We start from the raw sequence: 25,880 nt of genomic DNA on the forward strand, positions 1-25,880 counted from the left end.
ACAACCAGCTCAACATTTTATTGTTTGATGTAGTCATTGTATATTTTTTCTGTTCCACTGTCATTAAATTCTATCCTGTTCTTACTTCTTGACTTCTGTTGCTGTTTGGTTTGGCATGTTCTTGTGTTCCCAAGGCAATGACGTGTATCATTAAACATTACTTTAAAAACAAAGAGAGAGGGGAAAATATAGGAAGAAAAAAAGAGAGTCAAAGTAAAGACTAAATGTCATGTCAGCAATGTCTAATCATGTCTCTCATGGATACAAGTAGTAAATTCTCAGAGAAAATAAGCACATTTTTCAAATATCTATATTTCCTCATAATTGGGAGAATTAAGTTCAACTACAACCTAGTAGTCTGCTTCATTATCCCAGTCCTTCACAGCTATTAGTGAAAATAACATTTCATTTTATAAAATAGTAATTATTATAAAAAATGAATGAGAACCTACTGCGTTCTTAGTGAGCTTTTCTACTGATGCCAGGGAGGGGTGGAAGGGAAAAACAGCAGGCAGGGAACACTTGACACTCAAGCATTTACTGCTAGAGTTTCTGGATTATGTCTTCCACTTCCTGCACAGGCTCTAATCATCAAAGCTGTCAAGGTGATTACTCCATTTCTCTTCTCTCTGGTACTGTATTATGGAAGTCATTCAGAATGTCAGGACAGCAGAAGGCCACAGAGTCAGGGCCTGACACACAGTGATCATTTATGTTCCTTCTGAGTTCATGCTGGGAGGGTCTGTTTCAGTGTGGCTCTCCTAGGGTTTGGCTCTCACACGTGGCCTAACCATTAACCCAGAAAAACAGACCAGGACAACTGAGGAGAAAGCCAGAACTCAGTCAGTGAAGTGTTTGCTGCACATGCATGTGCACCCATTGAACAGTAGCATGAGGGTGGCCACACTGCAACTGTAATGCTGGGACACTGCAGTCGCATGGAAATCACTGGCATATCAGCCTGGATAACCACTGAGTACAAGCCAAGAGAGAGACTTGGTCTCACAAATAAATATATGGTCCTAGTTTGGGTTTCATTGCTGTGAAGAGGCCCTATGACCCAGAACTCTTACAAAGGACATTTATTGGAGCTGGCTTACAAGTTCACAGGTTCAGTCCATCATCAATTAGCAGGAGTATTGCACCATCCATGCAGATATGGCTCAGGTGTAGCTGACATTTCTACATATTGTTCTGAAATTTGCTAGGAGAAATGTGGCTCTTCTGCATTGGACAGAGCTTCATAGCCTACTCCCACAGTGATGCACTTCCCCAAACAAGGACAGACCTCCTAATACTACTATTCAAAATTGTGTCTTAAAAGCCTGATCAAGTGTCTGTTCCATGTTCCAAACAGCAATTAATTTGGTTACTACAGAATATTGATATTTGACCTATTGCATACCATCATTTTAAATAAAATTGACAGTCATTGTCCCAAAGATAAAGTAAAAATTGTTTTTATGCATGCCATTTACTGCGTTTAAAAACAATCCTTCTATGGGAAAAAAGTATATGTGAATTAGATCACATGTTTATTCCTCTGAGCTTCCTCCTGTTTCAGCACAGATAATTAGATTGTGTGCTGTAGATGGTGTTTTAAATTGTTGAACAATCAAACGTTAATTTGTATATTAATAGTCAATATTATATCTCATAGCTTGCAATTGCTTAAGATTGTTTGCCCCTCAGATGCCATTGATTCTCAAATTTGCAATTGCTTGTGCATATACAACTCGTAAGAAAAAAATGCTGTTCTTTTAAGAAGACTGTTTTTAGACATTTAATAAATTGTTCTGGATTGCCTGGACAAGACCTCTTAAGGCAATGCAATGCTGGATTTATATCTCAGGCAGACTACAGGTCTTACATAAGAAGAACTGGCTATATAATCTCATTCTTTATATATTCAAAACAGTAATGGTTTAAGATAATAGTTTGGTATTTTTAGAGAATGTGCATGTCAAATTGTAAAAAATTTGCTCTTGCTGTCCTCAGTTCATACCTGATTCCACATAATGGTGCTAATTCTTGAGGACCTATACTTAATTAACTGCTACAAATGAATGTTCTTATTTCTGATTAATAAATAAATAAATAAATGATGCACATGTGACTTTTTCAAGCTTTCTAGTTACAACCACTCTTCAAGAGAAACAATTGAAAGTGTAATTAGTCACTGCCCTTGTTATATTAAAACTGACTATAAAAGTCAAGTATTTGAGATGTTTTGTCAACAATTTATTAATTCTCAAAGACAAGGTATTGTGGAACTTTAAAAACTCTATCTTCTTAAAAGCAAAGGAGGGGGAAATTATATCCCTGTGCACATTATTTAAATCATACTTTTGTTTTAAGAATTTTGAAATTTGCATGTCAAAGAAACTAATAAATGCCTTATAGTGCCTTAAAACCAGCCATAATCATGTCTAGGTGAGATGACAAGGATCTACTTATTGACATATGGCTTGATCCTGAACAGATACCTTAGTGGGAAAGGGAAGGTTAGGTTCTCTCCACAGAGTGCTGCCGAAGCATGGCAACTATCAGAATAATTTGTGTGACAAGCTGACTGGTGAGTTCGCTGAGTGTCCTGACTGTAGTGACAAGAAAGCTGAATTGGGTATATGTTTTTGGACAAGCTAAGCTGCCTTGCTTCAAGCCTTTTAAACCTTATAGGACATAGAACATTAGAGACTGTGTAATCTGACATAGAAAGATTAGCCATGGCTGGAGAGATGGCTCAGCAGTTAAGAGCACTGACTGTATTTCTGGAGGTGCTGGGAGTTCAAATCCCAGCAACCACATGGTGGCTCACAACCATCCGTAATGACATCTGACACCCTCTATTGGGGTGTCTGAAGACAGCTCCAATGTACTTACATATAAATAATAAATAAATATTAAAAAAAAAGATTAGCAATAAGAAGGAGTTGTGGGCTGGTGACATGGCTCAGCAGGTAAGGGCATTGACTGCTCTTCCAATGGTCCTGAGTTCAAATCCCAGAAACCACATGGTGGCTCACAACCACCCATAATGAGATCTGACGCCCTCTCCTGTTGTGTCTGAAGTCAGCTACAGTGAGTTTAGGTATAATAATAAATAAATCTTTTTAAAAAAAAATAAGAAGGAGTTGTAATGATTCTTCTATTTCCCTCAATGTGACCAGTTATTCTAACTCAATCTTGGACTGGTCTACTATTCCAATATTAGAGATTCCTATTGAAGACAGCTAAAAGTCTTAATTACCTAGCAAAGTTAATTTGGACCACAGCCTCCACTCCCAGAGAAGTTACAGCCTTTCTGTAATTCTCAAAACCACCTCCCCAACACTGGGAGCTCAGAGTCTGAGTTGATCATTGTTAATTTGCAACTGAATAGAGTACCTGGACTTCCCCAAAGAAGCTTTTGTACTATTACTTTTCACTGTCTCCCATTGTGTTTCAAGCAGGTTAGTCAACATCTTTCAGCCTGATTGCAGCAAGTGTGCAGCCTCGCCCCCAACAGTGCAGATGGCAGAAATTAATCTATATGAAGAAGCATTTTAGGTATATATTGTGGCTTTGGTCTGAATTGGGAATAAGGTGTGGTATGAGGGCCAGACAGCCAAAGACAGGCAACCAGATTTCGGAACCATATCAATCTAAGATGGAGGTACATGGCAAGAGGCCGAGGTTTGTTAATAACATACCACAGAGCCATGTATTGTGTAAAATAAACACAAACAAACAGCATGTATGCTCCTTGATGGATCTGAATGGTTCGGGAAGCTCTAAGTTAGGCACTGCCGCCTGCCACCAAAACTCCCAGGAAGGACTATGGAGCATAAATAAATTTTATGCCTCTATCCAGCTATTTTTTATTATATTATAATCGGGTGGAAATTGTAACCTACCCCAGCCTGAAGCAGGCTGGTTCAGACTTTGTTGCCACTGAGAATTAGACCACCTGGGGTGGAGCCTTCTGACCTAGATGACTCTATTGTTCTGTTACCTGCTGCTCATTTCTGCCAAGACACTGATACCTGCAGAAAGGCCCCTGAGATGTTCCAGAGGCACATCCTATCCTGCAGCTGGCTCCAGGCATCATGAATGGATTGGCGGGGGATGGGCTTTTCCCCTTATAAGCACAGACTGCCAATAAACTTGAGCCTTGAACTAGGAATTGAAAGACCCACAACGTGAGGACTCCCCCACGTTCTGACTCAGGAGAGGCGACACCCCAAAATCACCCACAAGAAACGATCTTGCTGCAACTGCAAGAGGATTTTTATTCGAGAGCGTTCTCGGGCCCATGGTCATACACCACGCAGGGGTAGAGGACCATGGCACCCCGAGTAGCTGAGTAAGGGGGTATTTAAAGGAAGAAACCACAATTCATGGAGGTGGGGAGGGCGTTGTTGGAAAATACCAAAAATACCAGTTAAGAGTCACAAGGAAGTATAAAGTCACAAGTGTCAGGTTATCTCTCAAGACAGTTTCTAAGAGCCCCTAACAATCTAAGAGCCCCTAAAGATAGCACATTTGCATTGCAGGTTCCAGTAATGGTCAGGGTGCCATTCTTTGAATTGAACCCAGGAAGCGGGTAGGTGGAGGAATGTCGCTATCTGTTTTATGACCAGTACCTGGAGCACTAAGCCACAAAGGCTACACTCCCAAGCCTGGGCCCAAAAGCCTCGAATTTTGTTTTTACTTTGCTATACTTTTTTAATACTTCTTCAGAATCATCTTGCCTCCATTATTGCTCAAGCCTTCTAGTTTTCCCTATCAGCCCCAGCCTGCCTCCCAGGTGTACCCTGGTCCATGTGAACTGTGGGCCAATATGATACTAGTATTAAAGCAGGACCATGAAGTAAATTGGAACTGAATCCTATATTCTAGGAGACTGTTAAAAGATTAAGAGATATTGGAGTAATATCCAATCCAGATAAATTTAAATCCAGACATGGTTGGACACACCATTAATCCCAGAAGACAAAGCCAAACAGGTCTCTGGGTTGAAGGCCAATCTGGTACAAAGCAGGTTCTTGGGAAAGAAATGCTTAAATCCAAGCATAGTGGTACACACATTTAATGCCTGCATTACGGGAGACAGATCCATGCAGATCTCTGAGTTCAAGGTCAATCTCCACTGTAAGTTCCACGAAATCCAAACTTAGGCAGTGAGAGAGTTGGAAAACAGAAAGCTGTTGATAATGAAATAGAAAAAGGGTCAATGTTCCAGCCCAAGTAAGTAGCAAAACTCAACAGCTTTGGCCATGTGGCTCTGGCTATAGAGTCAAGAATAGAAAGAACTACTGAGACAATTGATGCTGGTTGGCTGGAGCTAAGACATTAGTGGTGATTAAGAAGAGACTGGTATCACTGAGGTGAAAGCTTCTGGGAAGGGTTTGGTAAGAGCACAAAGATATTCTGTTCCAGAGATAGCCAAGATAGTACCTTGTGCTACAGCTGTACTTGGTAAGGTGAAAGAGTCTCCAAAGTGATATTGGTTTTGAAGGCATGAAGACACCATGAAGAACAAGTGAGAATTGTTAGTGTGAGAGACCATGGAAGGCCATTGGTGAGAAGTACAGCCTCAGTTGCAGTTGATGGCCTAGGACTGAAGGGGTCATAAAAACAGTTGAGGTTTGGCACCATGAAGAGAGGCTATTTGGTGAATCCATGTTGTAACAGAAGACCCCAGTGTATTGAAGATACCAGTACCATGTGTTGATCACCAAGAACAGCAGTGGCAGTGGATCAATCTGAGCTTAGAGTGCTACAGGGCAGAGAAATGAAAAAGTGATGCCAGCCCTTTGGAGGTTCCCAGAAAATCATGTGTAGATCTCAGACATTGGAGCATGATGCTGTGAGGTTGTAGGTGCCTTAGACACCCAAAAATGTTAAAGATGTCAGGGCCATGGGATACATCCTGAAGACAGCTGGTAACAGGAAGAAGAGCCTGTCCAAGAGAAAGAAGTTTACTGTAGTCAACAACGTTGAAAATGAAATTGGAGATCTGAATACTATAGCTTTGACTTCAGACATGGAAATGCAGTTTGGATTTGTACAGGTGGTTTCCTGTCTTGCTTTGGGGATTACAGTTAAGTGAATGAATGAATCTCAGAAGAGACCTTTACTATTGGACTTTTAACATTGTTGATACTGCATTGTTGATACAACATAGATTAGACTTTGTGTGCTTTGGAAGTTGGACTAAATGCATATTTTTATCATGCTATGTGTAGATATGACTCACATAGACTCATGGGTTTGAAAGAGCCTATTGAAGCCAGGGAGTAGACTGTGATGGTTTGTATGTGCTTGGCCTAAGGATAGGCACTAATTAGAGGTGTGGCCTTGTTGGAATAGGTGAGTCACTGTGAGTGTGGGCTTTAAGACCCTCAATATACCTTCCTGAAACCCAGTATTCTGATAGCAGCCTTCAGATGAAGATGTAGAACTCTCAGAGCTTCCTGTATCATGCATGCCTGGATGATGACATGTTCCTGCCTAAATGATAATAGATAACCTATATACCTGTAAGCCAGCCCCAATTAGATGCTGGCATTTTAAGGGTAGCCCTGGTCATGGTGCCTGTTCACAGCAGTAAAATTCTCACTAAGACACATGTATAATGCATTTCTGTGATTCCCCCTCCATCCCTCCTTTCTCATTTCCCTTACAATCCCTTCAAATATTCTTTACAAGGATCTTTCTTACAGTCACATTTTAGGTCTTATCTTGTGGCCCACAGAGTTTAAACAAGGCTGTATGTGGTATCCTGGGTTTCAAGCTTTCCACTTGAGCCCGGGCAATGCTGACCTCTCTACAAAAATCTGCCAGGAGCCAAAAGTTGAGTTGAATGGGGAATGGGCCCACTGAGCCCCTCACTGTTCCTTACTGTGCTGGTGAGGTCTCCACTCTTGTGCAGATAGCTGCGGAGTTGAGAGACAGACCATGGTTTCCTTGGCTGTGCAGGAACACAATATTGCATTTCCATTCCTTCTTCTCATCTTCTGGCCCCTGCACTCTTTCTCCCTATATTCTATAATGTCCTGAGCTATATAGGGGGTACTAAAAGTTTCCAGTTTGGAGTTAAGCAGTTGGGTGTTCTGTATGTAGCCTTATACTGTGAGCAGACATGAGTCTCTGCATTCACCACAGTGGACAGCACAGGCAACACCTCTGGCTAATGTTGGCTGTAACATTTCTCCATGAGAATAATTACAAACATTCAGTGGATAGTTTAGAATTACATATTGTTAAACAACTGTCAAAAGTTCCTACCCAGGAACTAAGAACTTCTAATAACTTAAGCTGTAGTAACTGCACATAGGTAATTGATTTGTCCATTTCTGGTTGGCTCCAGCTGGAAGGTTAAATATTGAGTGTCCCAGGAGTTCAGATTGATGTAAGACCCGGATGCTGGGTACAGACGTGAACATGGACATGAAAATGGCCATGGCCATGGTAAAATGGAAGTTTGATTACAGACAGCAAAAAATTGAAGGAATGCCATTATAAATGATGTGGAAGTAGCTTGCTGCCCGAGGGCTGAGGGATCCATAGGCTCATAATGAGGGCTGGAGATACATGGGGGGTTGCAGGCAACATCACCTACAGGAGTGTAATATTAAAAGGATTCAAATGGGGGTTTGCGGCATTTGTGGTAGCTTTAGGGACTGAATATTTCCGAGATTCCCAGAATAATGATAAGAAGCATCACTGGAGAGCACCTTGGGAAGACTCTTTCGTAAAAATAAGATTCTCTCACTGTAACATCATTGGCTGTATGTTTGTCCTTGAAAGAATGTTAGTATGGTTTGATAAAGTAAACAAAACTATTGTTTTCATAACTATAAATAAAATTTTTTTAAAAAGGGATAATCATTATACAAGCTAAAGACAGGTGACTTTCCCAGAAACCTCACAATGACAGTCTAATGACCTGAATCATAAAGAACTCTTCACCAGGGCTAGAGAGATGGCTCAGTGATTAAGGGCACTGATTTTGGGCACCAGTGGGACCCAGCACTCAGAAGCTCCTCCTGAGCAGTAGCACAGGTTCCTTCTGGTCTGGGGTAGTGCCCTGAGTAACTCTGGGGCTCAAACTCTGCAGCCACTCCCACAACACCCACAGGATGATCCCCTCTCAGTTGTTCTAACACTCCCAGGATCACAGGATCAGAGGTGAGGAGGACATAACATCTGCCCCAACACCAGGAGAAACTGTGACCAATGGAACTCTTGCACCAAGGAACTCGGCCAGATGAGTGAAGCAGGTTCCTTCAGGTCTGGGTTGGTGCCCTGAGCAGATGTTGGGCTAAAACTCCGAAGCCAGCTCCACACACAAAGAGGAAGCTCCACTCTCAGGTGCTCTAACATATCCAGGATAATAGGATCAGAGGTGCCCTAAACAGAGCTTGGATGCTAAATCTGCAACCAGTCACACAACACCCCGAAGAAGCTCCAGTCCCACGTGCTAACATGCTCAGGAACACAGGATCCCAGGAGCTTGGTTATACGAGGATCTCAGGGTTTCAGAGGCAGCTTGACTCCCAGGAGCATTGATAGACCCAGGATCTCAGTGTCACAGCATGCCAGAGATAGCTGAACTCTGAGCAGTACCAACACAACCAAGATCACAGATAGAAGAGGCTCCGGGCAGATAAAGCCATGGCAGGAAGCACTAGAAATAATCAAAAGGCAGGAGACAAGCTTAAGAACATACACAACAAAAACCAGGGATGTATAGCATCATCAGAACCCAATTCTCCCACCACAGGAAGTCCTGGATACACCTTCACACCAGAAAAGCAAGATTCAGATCTAAAGTTATATCTCATGAAGATGAAAGAACTTTTAGAAGGACATAAATAACAGCCTTAAAGAAATACACGAGAACACATGTAAACAGCTAAAGGGCCTTAAAGTAGAAACATGAATATCCCTTAAAGAATTACAGGAAAACACAATTACACAGGTGAAGGAAATGAAGAAAACCATCCAAGATCTAAAAATGGAAATAGAAATATTAAGAAATGACAAAGGGAGTAAACACTGGAGTTAGAAAACATAGTAAAGAGATCAGGAGTCATAGATGCAAGCATCACCAGCAGAATACAAGAAATAGAAGAGAGAAAGAATCTCAGGGGCAGAAGATAACATAGAAAACATTGATACAACAGTCAAAGAAAATGCAAAAAGGAAAAGGCTCCTAACCCAAATCACCCAGGAAATCCAGGACACAATGAAAGGACCAAATCTAAGGAGAATAGGTATAGAAGAGAATGAAGATTCCCCCCAACTTAAAGGGCCAGTAAATATCTTCAACAAAATTATAGAAGAAAACTTTCCTTAACCCCAAAAAAGGAATGCCCAAGAACATACAAGAAGCCTCTAAAACTCCAAATAGAATGGACTAGAGAAGAAATTTCAGTCTGGCATATGCTGCAGCATTTCAGATCTTGCTGTTTCCTTTCAACCAGCTGGTTGATTCATGTTTTCGAGCATGTTTTCATTCATTTTGGAATGACGTTTAGAATTGGGAAAACCTCTCGCCCAGGGTAAATGATTCATCTACCCCATATAAGATCAGACAGGAACCATTTAGCACAGAGTTCTAAATCATGGAGACCAATCCTCAAGATGCAGCCTGCCTCAGCTCACCTCTGGCCATCTGCTGGAAGTGGAGGCCTGTAGGCTATGTCCTCCACTTCCTGTCAGCCTTGCTTCAGTCATGAAGAGCCTTGCTTGCCATTTCTGCATTGTACTGACTCATTGACCTGAAACTAGAGGTCACTTCTGACATGCCCCTCTCTTCCCCGAGTTGCAGTTTTTGATGGAGGCATTTTGGAGAAGTTGCAATATTACATTTAGGATAATTTTAAATTACAGAAGAGTTTAAGACTTTTCTACCGACAGAACACAGATGGCAAATGAAGAAATTTCCTTTATCCTGGCCCAGGACTTGTGATTTCTTTTACATTAAGATTTTTTTCTCCAAAATAACTCTCCCATTGTGTCTTCTTAATTTAAAGACTGGACATTTTAAAGCCTCCCTACCCAAGGCAATGTTAAAAAGAACCATGGGAGAGTTGGGCAGAACTGACTGTATATGTCATTCATATTGTGTCCTGAACTACTATGCCATGGGCTATTTTAGTGTTTTGGGAAAATAATAAAATCTTCTCTTTAGCACAATAAAAAAAATCTCCTTTTTATTTACATGGCAGTAGTCATGATGTGCTTACACTTTTTTATGTATTATAGCAATCAATAGAAAATACTTGAGTCAGGCACCTTAGCTGATGTCAAAAATATTCCAGACATGTGAAGCTACCATATATACCTATACTTATATACAGGATGAGGCCTAATAAACTTAGAGAGTTTACAGAGTCACACTATGATCCAACTCTGTAAACTTCATGGAATCATTCCTTTTTAATCTATAATGCTGCTCTCTTCAAAAGACAAACAAATATATCAAGTATTGCTTCTCCTGAAGTAGAAAACCCCAGCTTCCTAACAGCACACAGATATTCCAAGGAGATAATGGTTTTGACAGCATTTTGCTAACACAGGAGACATTCATGCACAAGAAGAGAAACATGGAATTCTAGAACTGGGTCAAGAGGAGATCAAGAGTGTCAAGGAAGAATCAGTGAATTTCTGTCTGATCCTGTACTAAGACTTACAAGACAACCACAACTGCTCAGCTTCAGGATGTCCCCAGGAGCACAGGTGACAGACTGAGTCTTTGTTAGCAGTGGGAGCACAGCAGCATGCAGTGAGCCTCATACTGGTTAGGAAAGGAGCTACTGCTAAGACCTATGCCTCAGCTACAACTGCTCTCCATCCCTGTGACTCTCCATTCCTTTGTATCTCTTAGGATTTAGCAGTTCACAAATCCGCTGAAAGAGCAGGTTTCTTGCTCTTGAGAGGACAATCTGTGATAAGGAAGTCTATGGATGGTCTCTTCTACTTTCCCTTTCCCGTCCATGTCCCTCCTGACCAGATACTGGTAAGGAAGCTGTATTAGAAAGAGGCCAGTCCACACCAGAAAGAGAAATTCTCTCTCCATACAGGATTTCTTGTCATCAATTCAAACTGACAATTTGTATTATTATATTTTTATTTTGTGTATCCATAAAAGATATAACATATCAGTATATTTTCTTCTAAGCTATATATCCAAATCATATCAATAAAAACAGATGGAGAAAGTAAAGTTATTGTAAGATTAAATCAAAACACACTAATTTTATTAAAAATTATGTTTTCATTTTAAAAGCATTAGAATAAACAGAGATTTCCTATACAACATACTAGGTATGTTTCTTTCATGGCAGGACAAATATCCTGATAGGGCATTTTATACACACACACACACACACACACACACCAAAGCAATACTTCTCATGGAAACATACAACCTCTATTCACAGTGTATTTGAGAGACTTAATGGGAAAGTTAATTTGCAAAATGTAGAACACGTATTTGCACCTTTAAGGAATCTGGCAAATGGGCTGTATTAATCTTCAATGAATGGCAAACTGGATTAACTTTTTAAAAGACATTTTTATTGTCTTTTTTTTGTTTATGTTTTTTTGTTTGTTTGGTTGGTTGGTTATTTTGTTTTATTTTGTTTTTTTCAAGACAGGTTTCTCTATATAGCCCTGGCTGTCCTGGAACCCACTTTGTAGACCAGGCTGGCCTTGATCTCAGAAATCTGCCTGCCTGTGACTCCCAAGTGCTGGGATTAAAGACATACACCACCACTGCCCGGGTGAGATTTTTTACTGTCTGAGACACATGGTGACACTAATGTTAGGAAACAGGAAAAAAAAGTAATATTCACAATGAGAAAGCTGAACTTAATAAAAGTAATTAGAAATCCCGCTAATGTGATTAACCAACAAATACAATAAGAAACCTTTGACAAACAAATATTGAGAGAAATATTGTTGGTATTATTAACCTAATAAAAGTACAGCAAGATTAAATCTATGTCTAAATGACTTATTTCAAAATTGATACCAAATGTGTATTAGAAACTGTGCAGTCAAGCACTGTCCCCTGAAGAACAAGGGATAATGCTGCAGACCTTCTTTTTCCTGTGTCTGCGTAAGAACGAGTCTCTTGAGTGGATAGGCAAAGAGTCAGATGGCAACAGACAGAATCAAGCACACAAGAGAGGTGTTGAATCTGAATGTAATTTTCTGGTCGAGCTTAGACTAATTATATTACAGCGAATATCATCAATAGTAAAACATAACAGATAGGGTACATTGAAGTTTCTCAGGTGCAAAGGGAGTGACTGTAAAGTTTATGCTAGGGATCAGCACCCCTCCAGATGCAAGAGGAGTGACTTCAAAAGGACTATGTTTATCTTAGAGATTAGCACCTGCTAGGGGTCTGCACTGAGTTTCGAACTTTAGAGTTAATTGGGCTAGAGGGGTATTAACTCTTGCCTGGCCTCAGGAATAAAGTAGTGTCAAGGACTTTTAGGCCTTGTTAATATTTATCTATGTCTGGAGAATTCCCATTTATCAGTATAGTAACTTAATTTGCTGTTGGCACGGAATATAGTCTGTAATAAGAATTTCTATCTCAGTGAGAATTCCAGTCTCCTTTTGTAGATAGGTGAAATAATGACTAGTACTTAATTGGTTATTGAATAAGTTAAACTCCTTGTTGCTATCTGGAATCTAAGAACACTGGGAAAAGGCTTTAGCTATGTTAGAATACAATCTTAAAAGGCATTACAATAAGGTAATTCTAAATAGAGTGCACGTGAATCTATACATTAGACTAACGCTGTGGAAATTAGAATATTATGGGTTGGGAGAAAACGCCAAATCTCCGGGAGGGGAATTACCATGGAACTCTGATCCTCATGAACAGCTTCCAGGCTTTTCGCCTGTCAAACTGATCCAAACTGGAGCGCTGACTGCCAGGAGGAGAGTTTTAGGAATTCATTTCTCATGAGCAGCTTTTTGGCATTACTGCCTCAAGCTGGCTCCACCGGAGTCCCTTGGCAGGATAAACAGTTTCATTATTTATGGATGACAGATACTTTTTCCAACTAATTTATAAAAACAACCCTAGTAAGATGTCTAAGTCATCAAGACATTAATAAGAATTAATAGCACTCATTTACACAGTCATCATTACAAATGAACAGCTTTGGAGGGCCCAGAGCACAGTGTGAATATATGCAATGTTGGCACATGTATCTAAAAATATCAATATTCTACATTATGTCAAGATAATTCTTCTTGAATCTAATGTATGTTCTATTATTCTGGAGTGGTGGCTCAGAGAGTAACAGCAATTCCTGCTTCTCCACAGGGCACTGGCTCAGTTATAGTAGGCATGCTCAAAGGGTGATTCATGACAATCTGCAATACTAGTTCTAGTTGATCTGAAACATCCTCTGGCATGCAGTTCACAGGTCTACATGTAAGCAAAATTCCATAGATATAAAATACAAACAGGTAATAATGTAAGGCTACAGAATTAAGAAGTAGAATATAAGGAGTTCAAATCAGTGATAAATTAGGTTGATAATTTATACTACAGCACTCTGATGATTTCCCAAATGAGCAGAGCATTGTCACTGAAAGCAAAGATATAAATTAAGCAATTGTACAGAAAACAACATAGGGCTGGTTGTTTTCTACACATACCATGAAGTAGACTGAAATAATACTGAAACACTCACTCAATTATATGTATGCTGTGAAATCTCAGAGAAACTCAGGAGAAATGGCTTACTTATTTAACATATCAAAAGCAGGTGCTGGCTGCTACTACCTGTAATAAAATCCTGTCTCTTCTGAGCACCTCTCATATCCACCACTTCCCTAAACTTGTTTTTGTCACTGACATTTGCTGCCCTACCCATAACTTCCCTTTTCCTGTAAACCCCATGGGTTCCCATAGAACTTGCTACTCACACACTTTCTCCCCACTCTTCAATTTATTTTTAACTCCTTCACTGACAAACTCAAGTCCAAGTGTACTTTGCACAGCTGAGGCTTGGATGTTTCCAGGTGCACATAGTTGTGCTTTTGCTCATCCCTTCAATAAAACATTCTTCTCAAACATGCCTACGAGTTTCATGCCCTCCTTTTCATTCATGTGGTACCGAAACCACGGGAAGAGCATACAGGACTTCCCATTCAAGGGACTCAGTCTCTCTGAAACAACTTTCTCATATGACTTGCCTGAGCTGTGTAGGTGGCTGGCTTCTCTCAGTCAACTAGTTTGACTCCAAAAGAGTGCACCTCTTCTCGCCCTGTTCTAACAATTCAATTCTGGTCATTTATAGTATAAACACCTCACTGGTTCTGACGCCCGCTCCACCTCTTGGGAACACATCAAGCAACTCTGAGTCTCTGTGGCTTCTCGATCCTGCTGCAATAGATGTGGGCAGGAACAAAGGGACACGTAAGACAGTAAACTTGTCTCAGGAAAACAGCAGGGCAGCCTCTTGTGGATATCAACTAAACAAGACATAACATATTCCAATAAAAAACACAATTCCTCATATCAAAGATAGGCAAGGTCATTAACCAGAGAAAAAGTATGGGATGGTAGACAAAAAAGTTACACGCCTACACACACAAAACTCACAGTATCTCTCTGCTGAATAATTCTTTTCATGTAAAAGGAGGAGACTCTGATATGCAGTCTTAATCAAGTTGACTACATTCATAAGAGGTCAATCTAGGATTTTAATGCCCTTGAAGACCACATGTGCAAAGGCTTTACCACGTTGTTTACATCGACAGAGATACTGTGAAGTATGTGTTCTTTTGTGACTCTGAAGATTACTGGTATGTGAAAGCACTTTAACACACTGGTTACATGAATAGCGTTCCTCTCAGTATGTGTCTGGTTACGGTTTTGAGAATGGCTGTGTTGAGCAAAGGCTTAAAACAATGGTTACATTCATAGGGCTTCTATCCAGTCCGTGTCTTTTATGGCATGGAAGAATACTGTTATGTGAAAACACTTTATGACACTGGGTACATGCATAGTGTCTATTTCCTCTATGTTGTGTCTTTCGGTGGATTTGAAGATAGCGGTGATGAGCAAAGGCTTTATCATATTGGTTACATACATAGAGAGTCTTTCCAATGTAGGATTTTTTTATGCTTTTCAAGATTAGTGTTTTCTGCAAATTCTTTCCCATAGTGGTTACATGCATAAGGTTTCTCTCCAGTATGTGTCCTCTCATGGCTTTGAAGATGGCTGTGACAAGCAAAGGCTTTACCACAGTGGTTACATTCATAGGGCTTCTCTCCAGTATGTGATATTTTATGTGTTTGGAGAAGGCTGTGGTATGGAAAGGCTTTACCAAATTGGTTACATGCATGGAGTTTCTCTCCAGTATGTGTTCTTCTATGAACCTTAAGATTTTTGTGATATGCAAAGGCTTTACCACAGTGGTTACATTCGTAGGGCTTCTCTCCAGTATGTGTCCTTTGATGGCTTTGAAGATTGCCGTGAAGAGCAAAGGCTTTACCACATTGTTTACATTCATAAGGCTTCTCTCCAGTATGTGTTCTTTTATGACTCTTTAAATGACTATTCTGTGCAAAAGATTTGCCACATTGTTTACATTCATACGGCTTCTTTCCAGTATGTGTCCTCTCATGGTTTTGAAGATTATAGTGAAGAGCAAAAGCTTTACCACATTGTTTACATTTATAGGGCTTCTCTCCAGTATGTGTTCTTTTATGTCTTAGAAAATCACTATTATATGCAAAGGCTGTATCACAGTGGTTACACTCATAGGGCTTCTTCTCTCCAGTATGTCTTCTTTTATGACGCTGTAAATACCTATTCTGAGCAAAAGATTTGCCACATTGTTTACATTCATAAGGCTTCTCTCCAGTATGTGTCCTTTCATGGTTTTGAAGATTGCCATGAAGAGCAAAAGCTTTACCACATTGTTTACATTTATAGGGCTTCTCTCCAGTATGTCTTCTTTTATGTCTTAGAAGATCACTATTATATGCAAAGGCTATATCACAGTGGTTACACTCATAGGGCTTCTCTCCAGTATGTCTTCTTTTATGACGCTGTAAATACCTATTCTGAGCAAAAGATTTGCCACATTGTTTACATTCATAAGGCTTCTCTCCAGTATGTGTCCTTTCATGGTTTTGAAGATTGCTGTGATGAGCAAAAGCTTTACCACATTGTTTACATTCATAGGGCTTCTCTCCAATATGTGTTCTTTTATGCCTTTGAAGATCACTATGATATGCAAAGGCTTTACAACAGTGGCTACATTCATAGGGCTTCTCTCTAGTATCTGTTCTTTTATGGCTTTGCAGATGGCTGTTGCATGCACAGGCTTTACCGAGTGTGTTACAGTCACAGGGTTTATCCCCTGCGCGTGTTCTTCTATGCATCTGAACACCAGTATAAGGTACAAAGGCTCCATTAAGCATTCCTTTATATATCTGAGCATGATTGTGACTTGAAAGCACTTCATTACATTGCACACCTTCATAGCTTTTCTCTCCAGTATGAGTTCTGTCTTCCATTTGAAGATGCCTATGACATACAAAATCGTTAGCATTTTGCATATATTCAGAAATTTTCTCTACATTATAAATTCTTTTATGCCTGTAGATGCAATTGTCACTTTTGAAAGGTTTACCCATGTATTATAGTAATGAATATTTTTATATGTATGAATTAATTTACAGTGTTTTCTAAATGGAAATATAAATCAGATATAATAAGCATTCATCACTTTGTTTGTATCCATGGTGTTTTCTTTCATTATGGGTTTCATTAAATATTTGAAGATAATGGTAATTGTAAAAGCATTTATATCATGGCTCACATTCATGGCAATCTTTTCTTATATGGGCTTTTTCACATACTTAACAAAACCTGCAAGCACTCAGAGATTTACAACAATTACTGCATTCATAAATTTTCTTGTAGATTAAGCCGTATTATATTTGGACAGTGAACCAGTAAAAAACAGAAAATTTCTACATTACTAATACTCCTGGGAATCTTTTGTAGTGTGTTTGTTGATTCACTCCTAATGAAGTTGGAAAATCAATTAACTGTAAAATCATATCTCGTTCAACAAATATACTCTAAGTGGCGTTAACAAGATATCTTCTAGCTGTCTTTGGTGAAAAAGACATTCAGTGTTTCCATCAATATCTTTAATAAATAGGGCCTGAATCCTTTATATAAGATAGAGATAGATAGATAGATAGATAGATAGATAGATAGATAAATAGATAGACAGATATGTGCCTTATAAGATACTTATGAAAGGTACAAAAACAAATAAAATGGAAAAACACTATATTCACAACGTTTGAATTTTTATTCTCCAGAGACATGTGAGGTATTTCTATGAAGCTTTCTATTCAACTTTCTCAAGCCTTATAAACTTCCACTATCAGTAAACTTAACTACTTTTCTACAAGTACATGAGTTACATATGTGTTACTGTGAACTATTTGTTTATGAGAAGTTTTTGGATATATACACATCATATGATCAAAGTGTATACAATTTTGCAATATCTAAGAAGTATAAGACTAAACCGTGTGGCAGGTCTGCATTTTAGTGCCAATGCAGCTCTTCTTGAAATAGTTCTATCTGTTAAGTCAGGATTCTATATTGCAGAATTCCGTGGCAACTGAAATAGAGTACCTGACATAGAGGTAAATGCATTTGTGAGAATTTAATACTCAGTATCTTATGCTTATTTACATATACTGTTGCCTTGAACTAAAATTTCAAGAACCCATGAAGATTTCTTCTGAGGCACATTTGGATCAGCATGTAAATAAAAATTACCTTCCACTTCTTCTAGAAGTTTGGGAATTTTCTTCATTACTGTGGTCTTCCCAATAAGAGTCTAAAACATAGTACCAGAAAATCTATGATGTATTATTGGAATTGAGGCAAAGTTTAACGTATTATCTTCAGTGAACCTTAGAACCATGTCTGACTCATTCACCTCATTCTTCCTTCTCAATGTAAATTATAGAAGAGCATCATCAACAACAAAAGAAGCAAGCAAAAAGACAAACACACACTCAAACCAAAGGAAACAGTTTCCCTCAAAGTTATAAAGGAAAACCACATGAACAGTCTTACCTATAGCTCTGAGGTTCCTGTAGGTCTCCAGCATCACATCCTTGTAGAGACTCTTCTGGGAAGGATCCAGCAAAGCCCATTCTTCCCGAGTAAAGTTCACATGCACATCCTCATATGTCACTGCATTCTAAAACATCCCATACAACATGATTATAATAGAAAGCATGGTGCTCACATATTGGACATATATTTCATTGACAATGTATTCAAAATATTCTTTTCTTTCCTCCATCCTAACACAGAAGTTATAAGGTAATCACAATGTCTTTTCAGACAGAAACTGAATTATTAGTTTCACATCTCGCATTTCTTCACCTATTGAATGGGACATACATTTGCAAGAAGAGTACAAATTAATAGATATAAAGTGACAATCACACAGATAAACAATGCTAAGTAGATATCATAGATTCTGTATGAATATTACAAACTACAAAAAGCAAGGAACTCTCAATTCTGAACACCTATGCTCCAAATGCAAGGGCAACTATTTTCATAATACAAACTTTACTAGAGCTCAAAGTGCACATTGCACCTCACACAATAATAGTGGGAGAACTCAACACCCCACTCTCAGCAATGGACAGATCATGGAAACAGAAACTAAACAGAGACACAGTGAAAATAACAAAAGTTATGAAACAAACATTTCATCCTAAAGGCAAAGAATACACCTTCGTCTCAGCAGCTCACAGTACCTTCTCCAAAACTGACCATATAATCAGTCACAAAACAGGCTCAACAAATACAAGAAGACTGAAATCATCCTATGCACCCTATCACATCATAACTGACGATGGCTGGTCTTAAATACCAACAAATGCAAAGGAAAGTACACATGCACATGGAAACTTAACAACACTCTACTCAATGATAACTTTGTCAAGGAAGAAAGAAAGAAAAAAATTAAAGGCTTTTGAGAATTTAATGAAAATGAAGACATATCATACCAAAACTGATGGGAAACAATGAAAGTAGTGCTAAGAGGAAAATTCATAGCTCTAAGTGCCTCCATAAAGAAACTGGAGAGAGCTTATACCAGCAGCTTGACAGCACACCAGAAAGTTCTAGAACAAAAAGAAGCAAATGCACCCAAAAGTAATAGCCTGCAGGAAATAATCAAACTCAGTTCTGAAATCAACCAAATAGAACAAAAAGAACTATATAAGGAATCAACCAAACCAGGAGCTGGTTCTTTGAGAAAATCAACAAGATAGATAAACTCTTAGCCAAATTAACCAGTGGGGCACAGAGACAGTACCCAAACTAATAAAATAAGAAATGAAAAAGAAAACATAACAATGAAATATACCTTAAAATAACTATTCTGTTTGTTGAGTATTAACAGTTGAAAATATTAAAATCATTCTTATAAACATCATAAAAGTATCATTGATAATATTTCTTACTGTTCTTGAAATTACCATTTTCTTAATGTTTAACTTCAATGAGTTTTTCCTTTTTTCATTTTCATTCATTCATTTATTTATTTATTCATTTATTTATTTTTAGTTTCACATGGCAGGGTTTCTCTGTGTAGCCCTGGCTGTCCTGGAACTCAGTCTGTATACCAGGCTGGTCTCGAACTCCGAGTTCCGTGTGTCTCTGCCTCTGGAGTACTGGGATTAAAGGTGTGTGTCACCACGCCCAGCGAAATTTTTAAAATATAGTAACTGATAAAATAATATCTGTCCTAGAAACACTGATAATCTTTTTAAAGTAAACTGATTGTTATATAGTATACAGGGATATATAATGTATTTTAAATACCCACTAAGTCAGGAGGAATCATATAAAGGCTTTTGAAAATATTTTTTAATGATTCATTTTTAAAATTTTATGCTCTTCTACTATGGTTAATTCCCACAAAATATTATATGTTTTGAAACAATAATAGTTTTGAATAATTCATAAACATTAATTAATTTAATGTTTTGAAACATTGTAGTATTCAACATTAGATTTAGGATCCTCAGGTATGAATAATATTAAACATTCATTAATGACATCTTTAGTGTATGAAAGGATATAAACATAAAAGTTCAAGAATCAATCAATCAATTTTCCACTTTTTCAGAAAACTGAGAAAAGTACTACCTCAAGACCCAGCAATAACACTCCTTGGTATATACACAAAAGATGCTCCAACATTCCACAAAGACCCTTGATGAACTATGTTCATAGCTACTTTAATCATAATAGCAAGAAAATTGAAAAATCTAGATGTCCCTAACTAAGGAATGGAAAAAAGTAATGCACATCTACACAATCTAGTTCTATTCAGCTATGGAAAAAAAAAGATACCATGAGATTTGCTATCAAATGGAGGAAACGTGAGAACAGCATCCTTACCAAGGGAATGCAGTATCAAATTGAACTTCTTGATATGTTCTCATTTACACGTAAATATTACCCAAAAAATATACTTACCAAACTATACCACACAGAACCAAAAGTTAATAAGTAAGAAAGCAAGAAAGCAGGCCCAAGTAAGGAGGATATTTGAATCTCACTCAGAGGGGGGAATATAAGTCATAAAAGCCAGATGGAGGGAGGGGCATTGGACTGACAGAGGATGGAAAGGGAACAGTCTGTACAGGATCAGTTTTGGGGAAAGACAGGAGAGGTGACTAGATGGCCATGAATATGAATAGAAATCAGCAACTGAGCCAGGTATGGTGGCACACACCTTTAATCCCAGCACTTGGGAGGCAGAGGCAGTCGGATTTCTGAGTTCGAGGCCAGCCTGGTCTACAAAGTGAGCTCCAGGACAGCAAGGGCTATACAGAAAAACCCTGTCTCAAAAAGAAAACAAAAACAAAAAAGAGAAATCTGCAACTGATGGGGGTGAAGAGGCAGCGGGCATTTCCAAAAAGAGACAGAGACCTGGTGGAAGACAAGCTCTCAAGAATCAATGGGGATAGCGGGGCATAGTAGCATACTCCTTTAATCCCAGCACTAAGGAGGCAGAGGCAGGCAGATTTCTGAGTTCGAGGCCAGCCTGGTCTACAAAGGGAGTTCCAGGACAGCCAGGGCTATACAGAGAAACAATGTTTTGAAAACAACAACAACAACAAAAGAAAAAAAAAGAAAAGTAAAAAGAAAGGAAAATGCAAAGGAGAGAAACAATGAAGAAAGAAAATCAAAATGATGAAGACTAGGAAAGAATGATTTTTGACAGATATATTTCTCATGCTCTTTCTGAAGAGGATAACCATCACAGAAGAGTTCATGCCAAGCCTGTGTGTGACTCAGGACATTGTCTTGTGTTGTCTTTCATCAGGTTGGATTGTGGAATTAGAAGAATAATTACACATTTATTTCTAAACAACTTTTCTTGCTTGTAAATATGAAAAATTATGTTTGATTAACTATTCAAAAAATAAAAAATGCATACATAATATGATAGGGTAATGATATTACAATCATATATTACACTTAACAGTCACTCCTGGGCAAAAATCTTAAATCTTGAACTGGAGACATGACTCAGAGGTGAAGAGAACTGGCTGCTCTTCCAAAATTCCTTAGTTCAATTCCCAGCAACCATAGGATAGATCACAGTCATGTATAATGAGATCAGGTACCCTCTCCTGGCTTGCATACATACATGCAGGCAATACACTGTATACATAAAAATATATGAACTAAAAAAAATAATAATAAAAAAATAAATAAATAAAATAATACCTTTTTTAAAACCTCTTAAATATTTAAAAACATATTCTCCAGAGCAAAAATGTGTGGCCACCTAAGGCTCTTTATTTACTCAGAAGAATTAAAATGGGTCATTTTTCTAAATTATTGCACTTTTGTTCAATGATAATTTATTGATGTTATTTAAAGTCAAACAAAATTAATTCAGTCTATTTCTTAACCTCATTTTTACTTTTTGATCCACTGTGACTCACGGGCAGAATGTTCTCTTTGCAGCCACATAGAACAACTTTCTGGATTCTTCCAGTCTGCTATGTGACCTATTTGCTTCTCAATAACCTGGCAACTCTGGTGTAAAAAGCTTGACACTCACTTTTGCTCCCCTAAATACCAACCAGAAGAACATTATAAAAACATTTTGAACGTGAAAGCTGATGCTACATTCTGTGCTTTCTCCCCCGAATTTTCAATTTCAACCTGTAATGTAGACAAGTCAGCTGAAGCTCTCACATCCATCTGAGAAATAACAGTGTTATAAAAGATTAAAATCAGATGGGAGAAAGAGTCAGCAGGACATTGCTTAAGCTGTCATTCTGTGCTGTTTTATGACCAGTAGGGCACTGATTATAGGGATCCTTTATGAGGGTATAGTCCGTTAAATGTTAACTTGAACAGTGTTACCTATGAGCACATGTGCATTGAAACTAAAAAAAAAAAAAAAACAAAAAAAAAACTAAAAACAAACAAACAAAAACCTCACAAAGTCCAACAACAACAAAACCAAAGTGAGTTTAACTGTTATATTTCTCACTGTCAATCTACTATTCATCTTTCAAACAGTGAGGCCCCATGCTCTACAGATTTCTCTGCATGGAGAAGATCAGAATGGTAGCTATGGCTCTCCAGTCTCTCATGCCTCCTTATGACTTCAGGAAAACCCATGCCCTCTGAAACTCAGGAAGAAAACAACTTGGAAGAGCAATTTAATGTCTGCTTCCTGCCAAGCACCATGAAGACAAGAAAAACCTCTGAAACTCAAATCTACTTTTGAACCCTGGAGTTAATTTCCAAGAAACATGCATTGTGGCTGGTGGTAACAGAACAAGGGACAGATGAATAACAATAGTGACTTTCAAGAAGAGCAGGCCATTCCCTGCTGAGGAAATGCCATCAATAAGATGATATACAATCTTGTCCTTATGTGTAATATTAGCTGCTGATCTATAACCTGACACACACACAGCTTCTCAGCTGACATAATTACATCACCAAAGTTTGATCCCACAGAACCTCCCCAACTTGTATACCCACCAATCTGTACAATTTCTATAAACATGCATGAATTAATAAATGCTGAGGAATTTAAAACAATCACTCACTTTGCCTCAGAATGATGACCCCTGCAGATGACTCCCTTAAACTTTAGTCTGTGAGCTAGCTCTTGTCTACATTGATTCACCCTACTGTGTACACAGTAAACAATTCCTCCTGTTCTAGTCTGAAGGCAGAAGACATGTTCCACAGGAACGCACTTTTCCTTTCACTGCAAAGAACAGTTAATTACAGAACTTGAATGAGTGATTTTAAAAACGCTCTTGTACATACATTTAACATTCGAACTTAGAAAGTCTAATATAAAGGAAAGCAGGGTCATTGCCCTGGGGAGCATGGGACTGGCATCCGTGTGGCAACATAGCTTGTCTCAGAAACATTTTTTCTAAAAGGCTAAAGGTGCAGCTGTACAAAAATTAACGGATTTTTATTCCCTATTTTTTGTTTCCTTAAAAACAGAGACATATTGAAAGAACGTGCTCTCAATCACCCAACAGTTGGGATGCCTTTTACAACTAGACAAAATTAACTCCAAATGAATCAAAAAATGATAGATAGAGGAGAAGAGCTTGTAGACTCTACTAGAGGAATCAAGCCTGCCTGCCACTGGCATCCTGTCAAGGATGTTTCTATACACAAGGCCCTGCTTCAAATGCTTTGTGCAGATTCAGCCCCGAGAGGGAAGTTTTTCAGATGCGACTGCTGGGTCCAGGAATGGCTAACACTAAGAGACCTCACTCAGGGCTGCATAAAGCTGCTGGCTCCCGCCCAGCCCTGAGTAGGACCCACCACAGCGGCTCCTGCTCCTCACCTTTGTGGGCAGTGAGCATGTGCTGGCCATGTTGCAACTTCAGAGCTTGCTTAGCCTTCCCTCAGTACTCAGCAGTTGAGGTCTAAGCACAAGACACCAATTCACTTAAATGCTCAGAATAACAAGGAACCTGCCACATGATTTCGGGAAGAACCCTCCTCCTATTCTGATTGGTAGGAGTATATTGGGGCTCTGATTGGTCAGTGAATCTGTCAATTCATGTATTCACTTCCCCTGGGCTCATGTATTTACTAAAGTAAAGACACTAAAGTGTCTTTGGGCTCTGAGCCTGGGAATATCTGACTGTTTTTTCCTTTCTGCAGCGTGGCTGGTGTTGGGCTTCACAGGGGAAGCCAGGACTCTGCTCAGGGATGGGAAATGCAGTCCATGATGAGGGGCAGGCCAGAGCTGGTTGGGGAGTTCCTGGGCTGTGACAGGTCCCAGGCCTGGGCTGGAGGGTGGGGGTGAGGTTCTGACTCTTGGTCATCCAGACACAGCTGGGAGTCCCAGAAGAGCCAAGAACTGAGTCAGGGCCCTTGGGGCACATACCTGTGTGATATGATTTTTAATTATGTAACCATATTGTATTGACAATATTTTAGCCTCGTAAAGAGTAAATTCTAAAGCCTTTTTACAAACGCAAATCTATTCTTTTTGGGTCTCAATCCACCATAAATGTATTTCAAGGCCTCTGTTAATTCCTTTCTGCCTTCCCATGGTGAAGCTCTTTATTATGTGAAGATGACATGAAGTTTTTCTATTCCATGAATGGCAGTGCTTTAAGATGCTTGTCCTAGCTGCCTGGAAGCCAGTCTTCTCTCTTTTTTTTTTTTTTTTTTGCTTTCCAGACAGGGTTTCTCTGTATAGCCCTGGCTTTCCTCACTTTGTAGACCAGCCTGGCCTCGAACTCAGAAATCTGCCTTCCTCTGCCTCCCTAGTGCTGGGATTAAAGGCCTGCGCCATCACTCCCAGCTGCCAGTCTTCTCCTGACAGCCCTTTTAACATGATGTCGAACTCCAAGCCCTTCTGGCCCCATGCCATCCTGAGCTTTGCCATGCACCAGCATTGACGATAATGGAGTGAACCTCTGAATTGTAATCGAGCCCCAATTAAATGTTGTCCTTATGAGAGTGGCCTTTGTCATGATATCTGTTCACAGCACTAAATCCATCATTAAAACAGGAAGGAACAATTGAAAGGAGAAAACAAAAAAACAAACAACTAAATGCCATTTCAAAAGACATATCCAAACACACTACCATTGTTTCCTGTCCCCAGGAACTCCTGGCTGACCTTACCTGCCATTGTGTTATTCATGAGGTGACAGATAATCAAGGACACAGACTTCTGGAGTAGACAAGAAAGAGTACAAGGTCTCTAAACACTGCTGCAAGCTCTTTTAACTCCCTACCCCCCATGCTCATTGGTACCAAGAAAGTGTCTGTGAGTATGAATATAAATGCTCAGATATACTGTGGAATGACAACTCTTTAAGTAATTTTAGACAATTCCCACCATTGTACATGTCAGTTGCAGGTTTATTTGCTGGATTTAGAGTACAAAAAAAAAAAATACAAAATAAAGAAAGAGAAAAAAGAAGATAGTTTCTGTTTCTTGTCAGGATATTTCAAAAAATCAGAAATTTAAATATGAAAACATCAAAAATGGTAATTTAACAATGAATCCTTTTCTGAAGAGGTAGCAATTGTACATAATTAATTGTTAAGAGGATAATCGTTATTCAAGCTAAGGACAGGTGATTCTCTCACAGACCTCATGATGACACATGGAGCCCCATGATGAGAGATGGAAACCCTGGATCTCCAAGAACTCTTCACCAGCACATCTGTAAGACAACACACTCAAATGTAATGTCAAAGTTAATTAAGGATATTTACTGTTGCTTCTATTTACAAACATATAGTTAAAATACAT

The 25,880-nt window shown here is 38.9% G+C and overlaps 1 protein-coding gene and 1 pseudogene across 1 annotated transcript; one reads left to right on the plus strand and one right to left on the minus strand.

Annotated features, from left to right (window-relative positions):
- Positions 1-5,902: 5,902 nt before the first annotated feature.
- LOC110294087 (NADH dehydrogenase [ubiquinone] 1 beta subcomplex subunit 3 pseudogene) lies at positions 5,903-10,678 on the plus strand (annotated as a pseudogene).
- A 4,433-nt stretch (positions 10,679-15,111) lies between these two features.
- Positions 15,112-23,975, minus strand: LOC147005314 (uncharacterized). The gene is made up of 5 exons (XM_085836312.1): positions 23,946-23,975; positions 18,146-18,272; positions 17,843-17,903; positions 16,094-16,564; positions 15,112-15,754 (listed from the first exon to the last, which is right to left on the minus strand). Exons 1-5 carry the CDS (start codon positions 23,973-23,975, stop codon positions 15,112-15,114), a joined length of 1,332 nt encoding a protein of 443 aa, XP_085692438.1.
- Positions 23,976-25,880: the final 1,905 nt, after the last annotated feature.

The sequence above is a fragment of the Mus caroli genome, unplaced genomic scaffold (assembly GCF_978045245.1).
Source record: "Mus caroli unplaced genomic scaffold, Mus_caroli_1 scaffold_4, whole genome shotgun sequence".
Classification (NCBI taxonomy): domain Eukaryota; kingdom Metazoa; phylum Chordata; class Mammalia; order Rodentia; family Muridae; genus Mus; species Mus caroli.

What these genes read in the sequence shown, in the direction of transcription:
- LOC147005314 (XM_085836312.1), bottom strand. Translation starts at nt 23,975, where the DNA reads ATGGCCAGCACATGCTCACTGCCCACAAAG. An exon ending in CAGGAACCTCAGAGCTATAG is followed by an intron (nt 17,904 to 18,145) that starts GTAAGACTGTTC and finishes ACTATGTTTTAG; the next exon opens with ACTCTTATTGGGAAGACCAC. An exon ending in AAATCTTTTGCTCAGAATAG is followed by an intron (nt 15,755 to 16,093) that starts GTATTTACAGCG and finishes TGCATATAATAG; the next exon opens with TGATTTTCTAAGACATAAAA.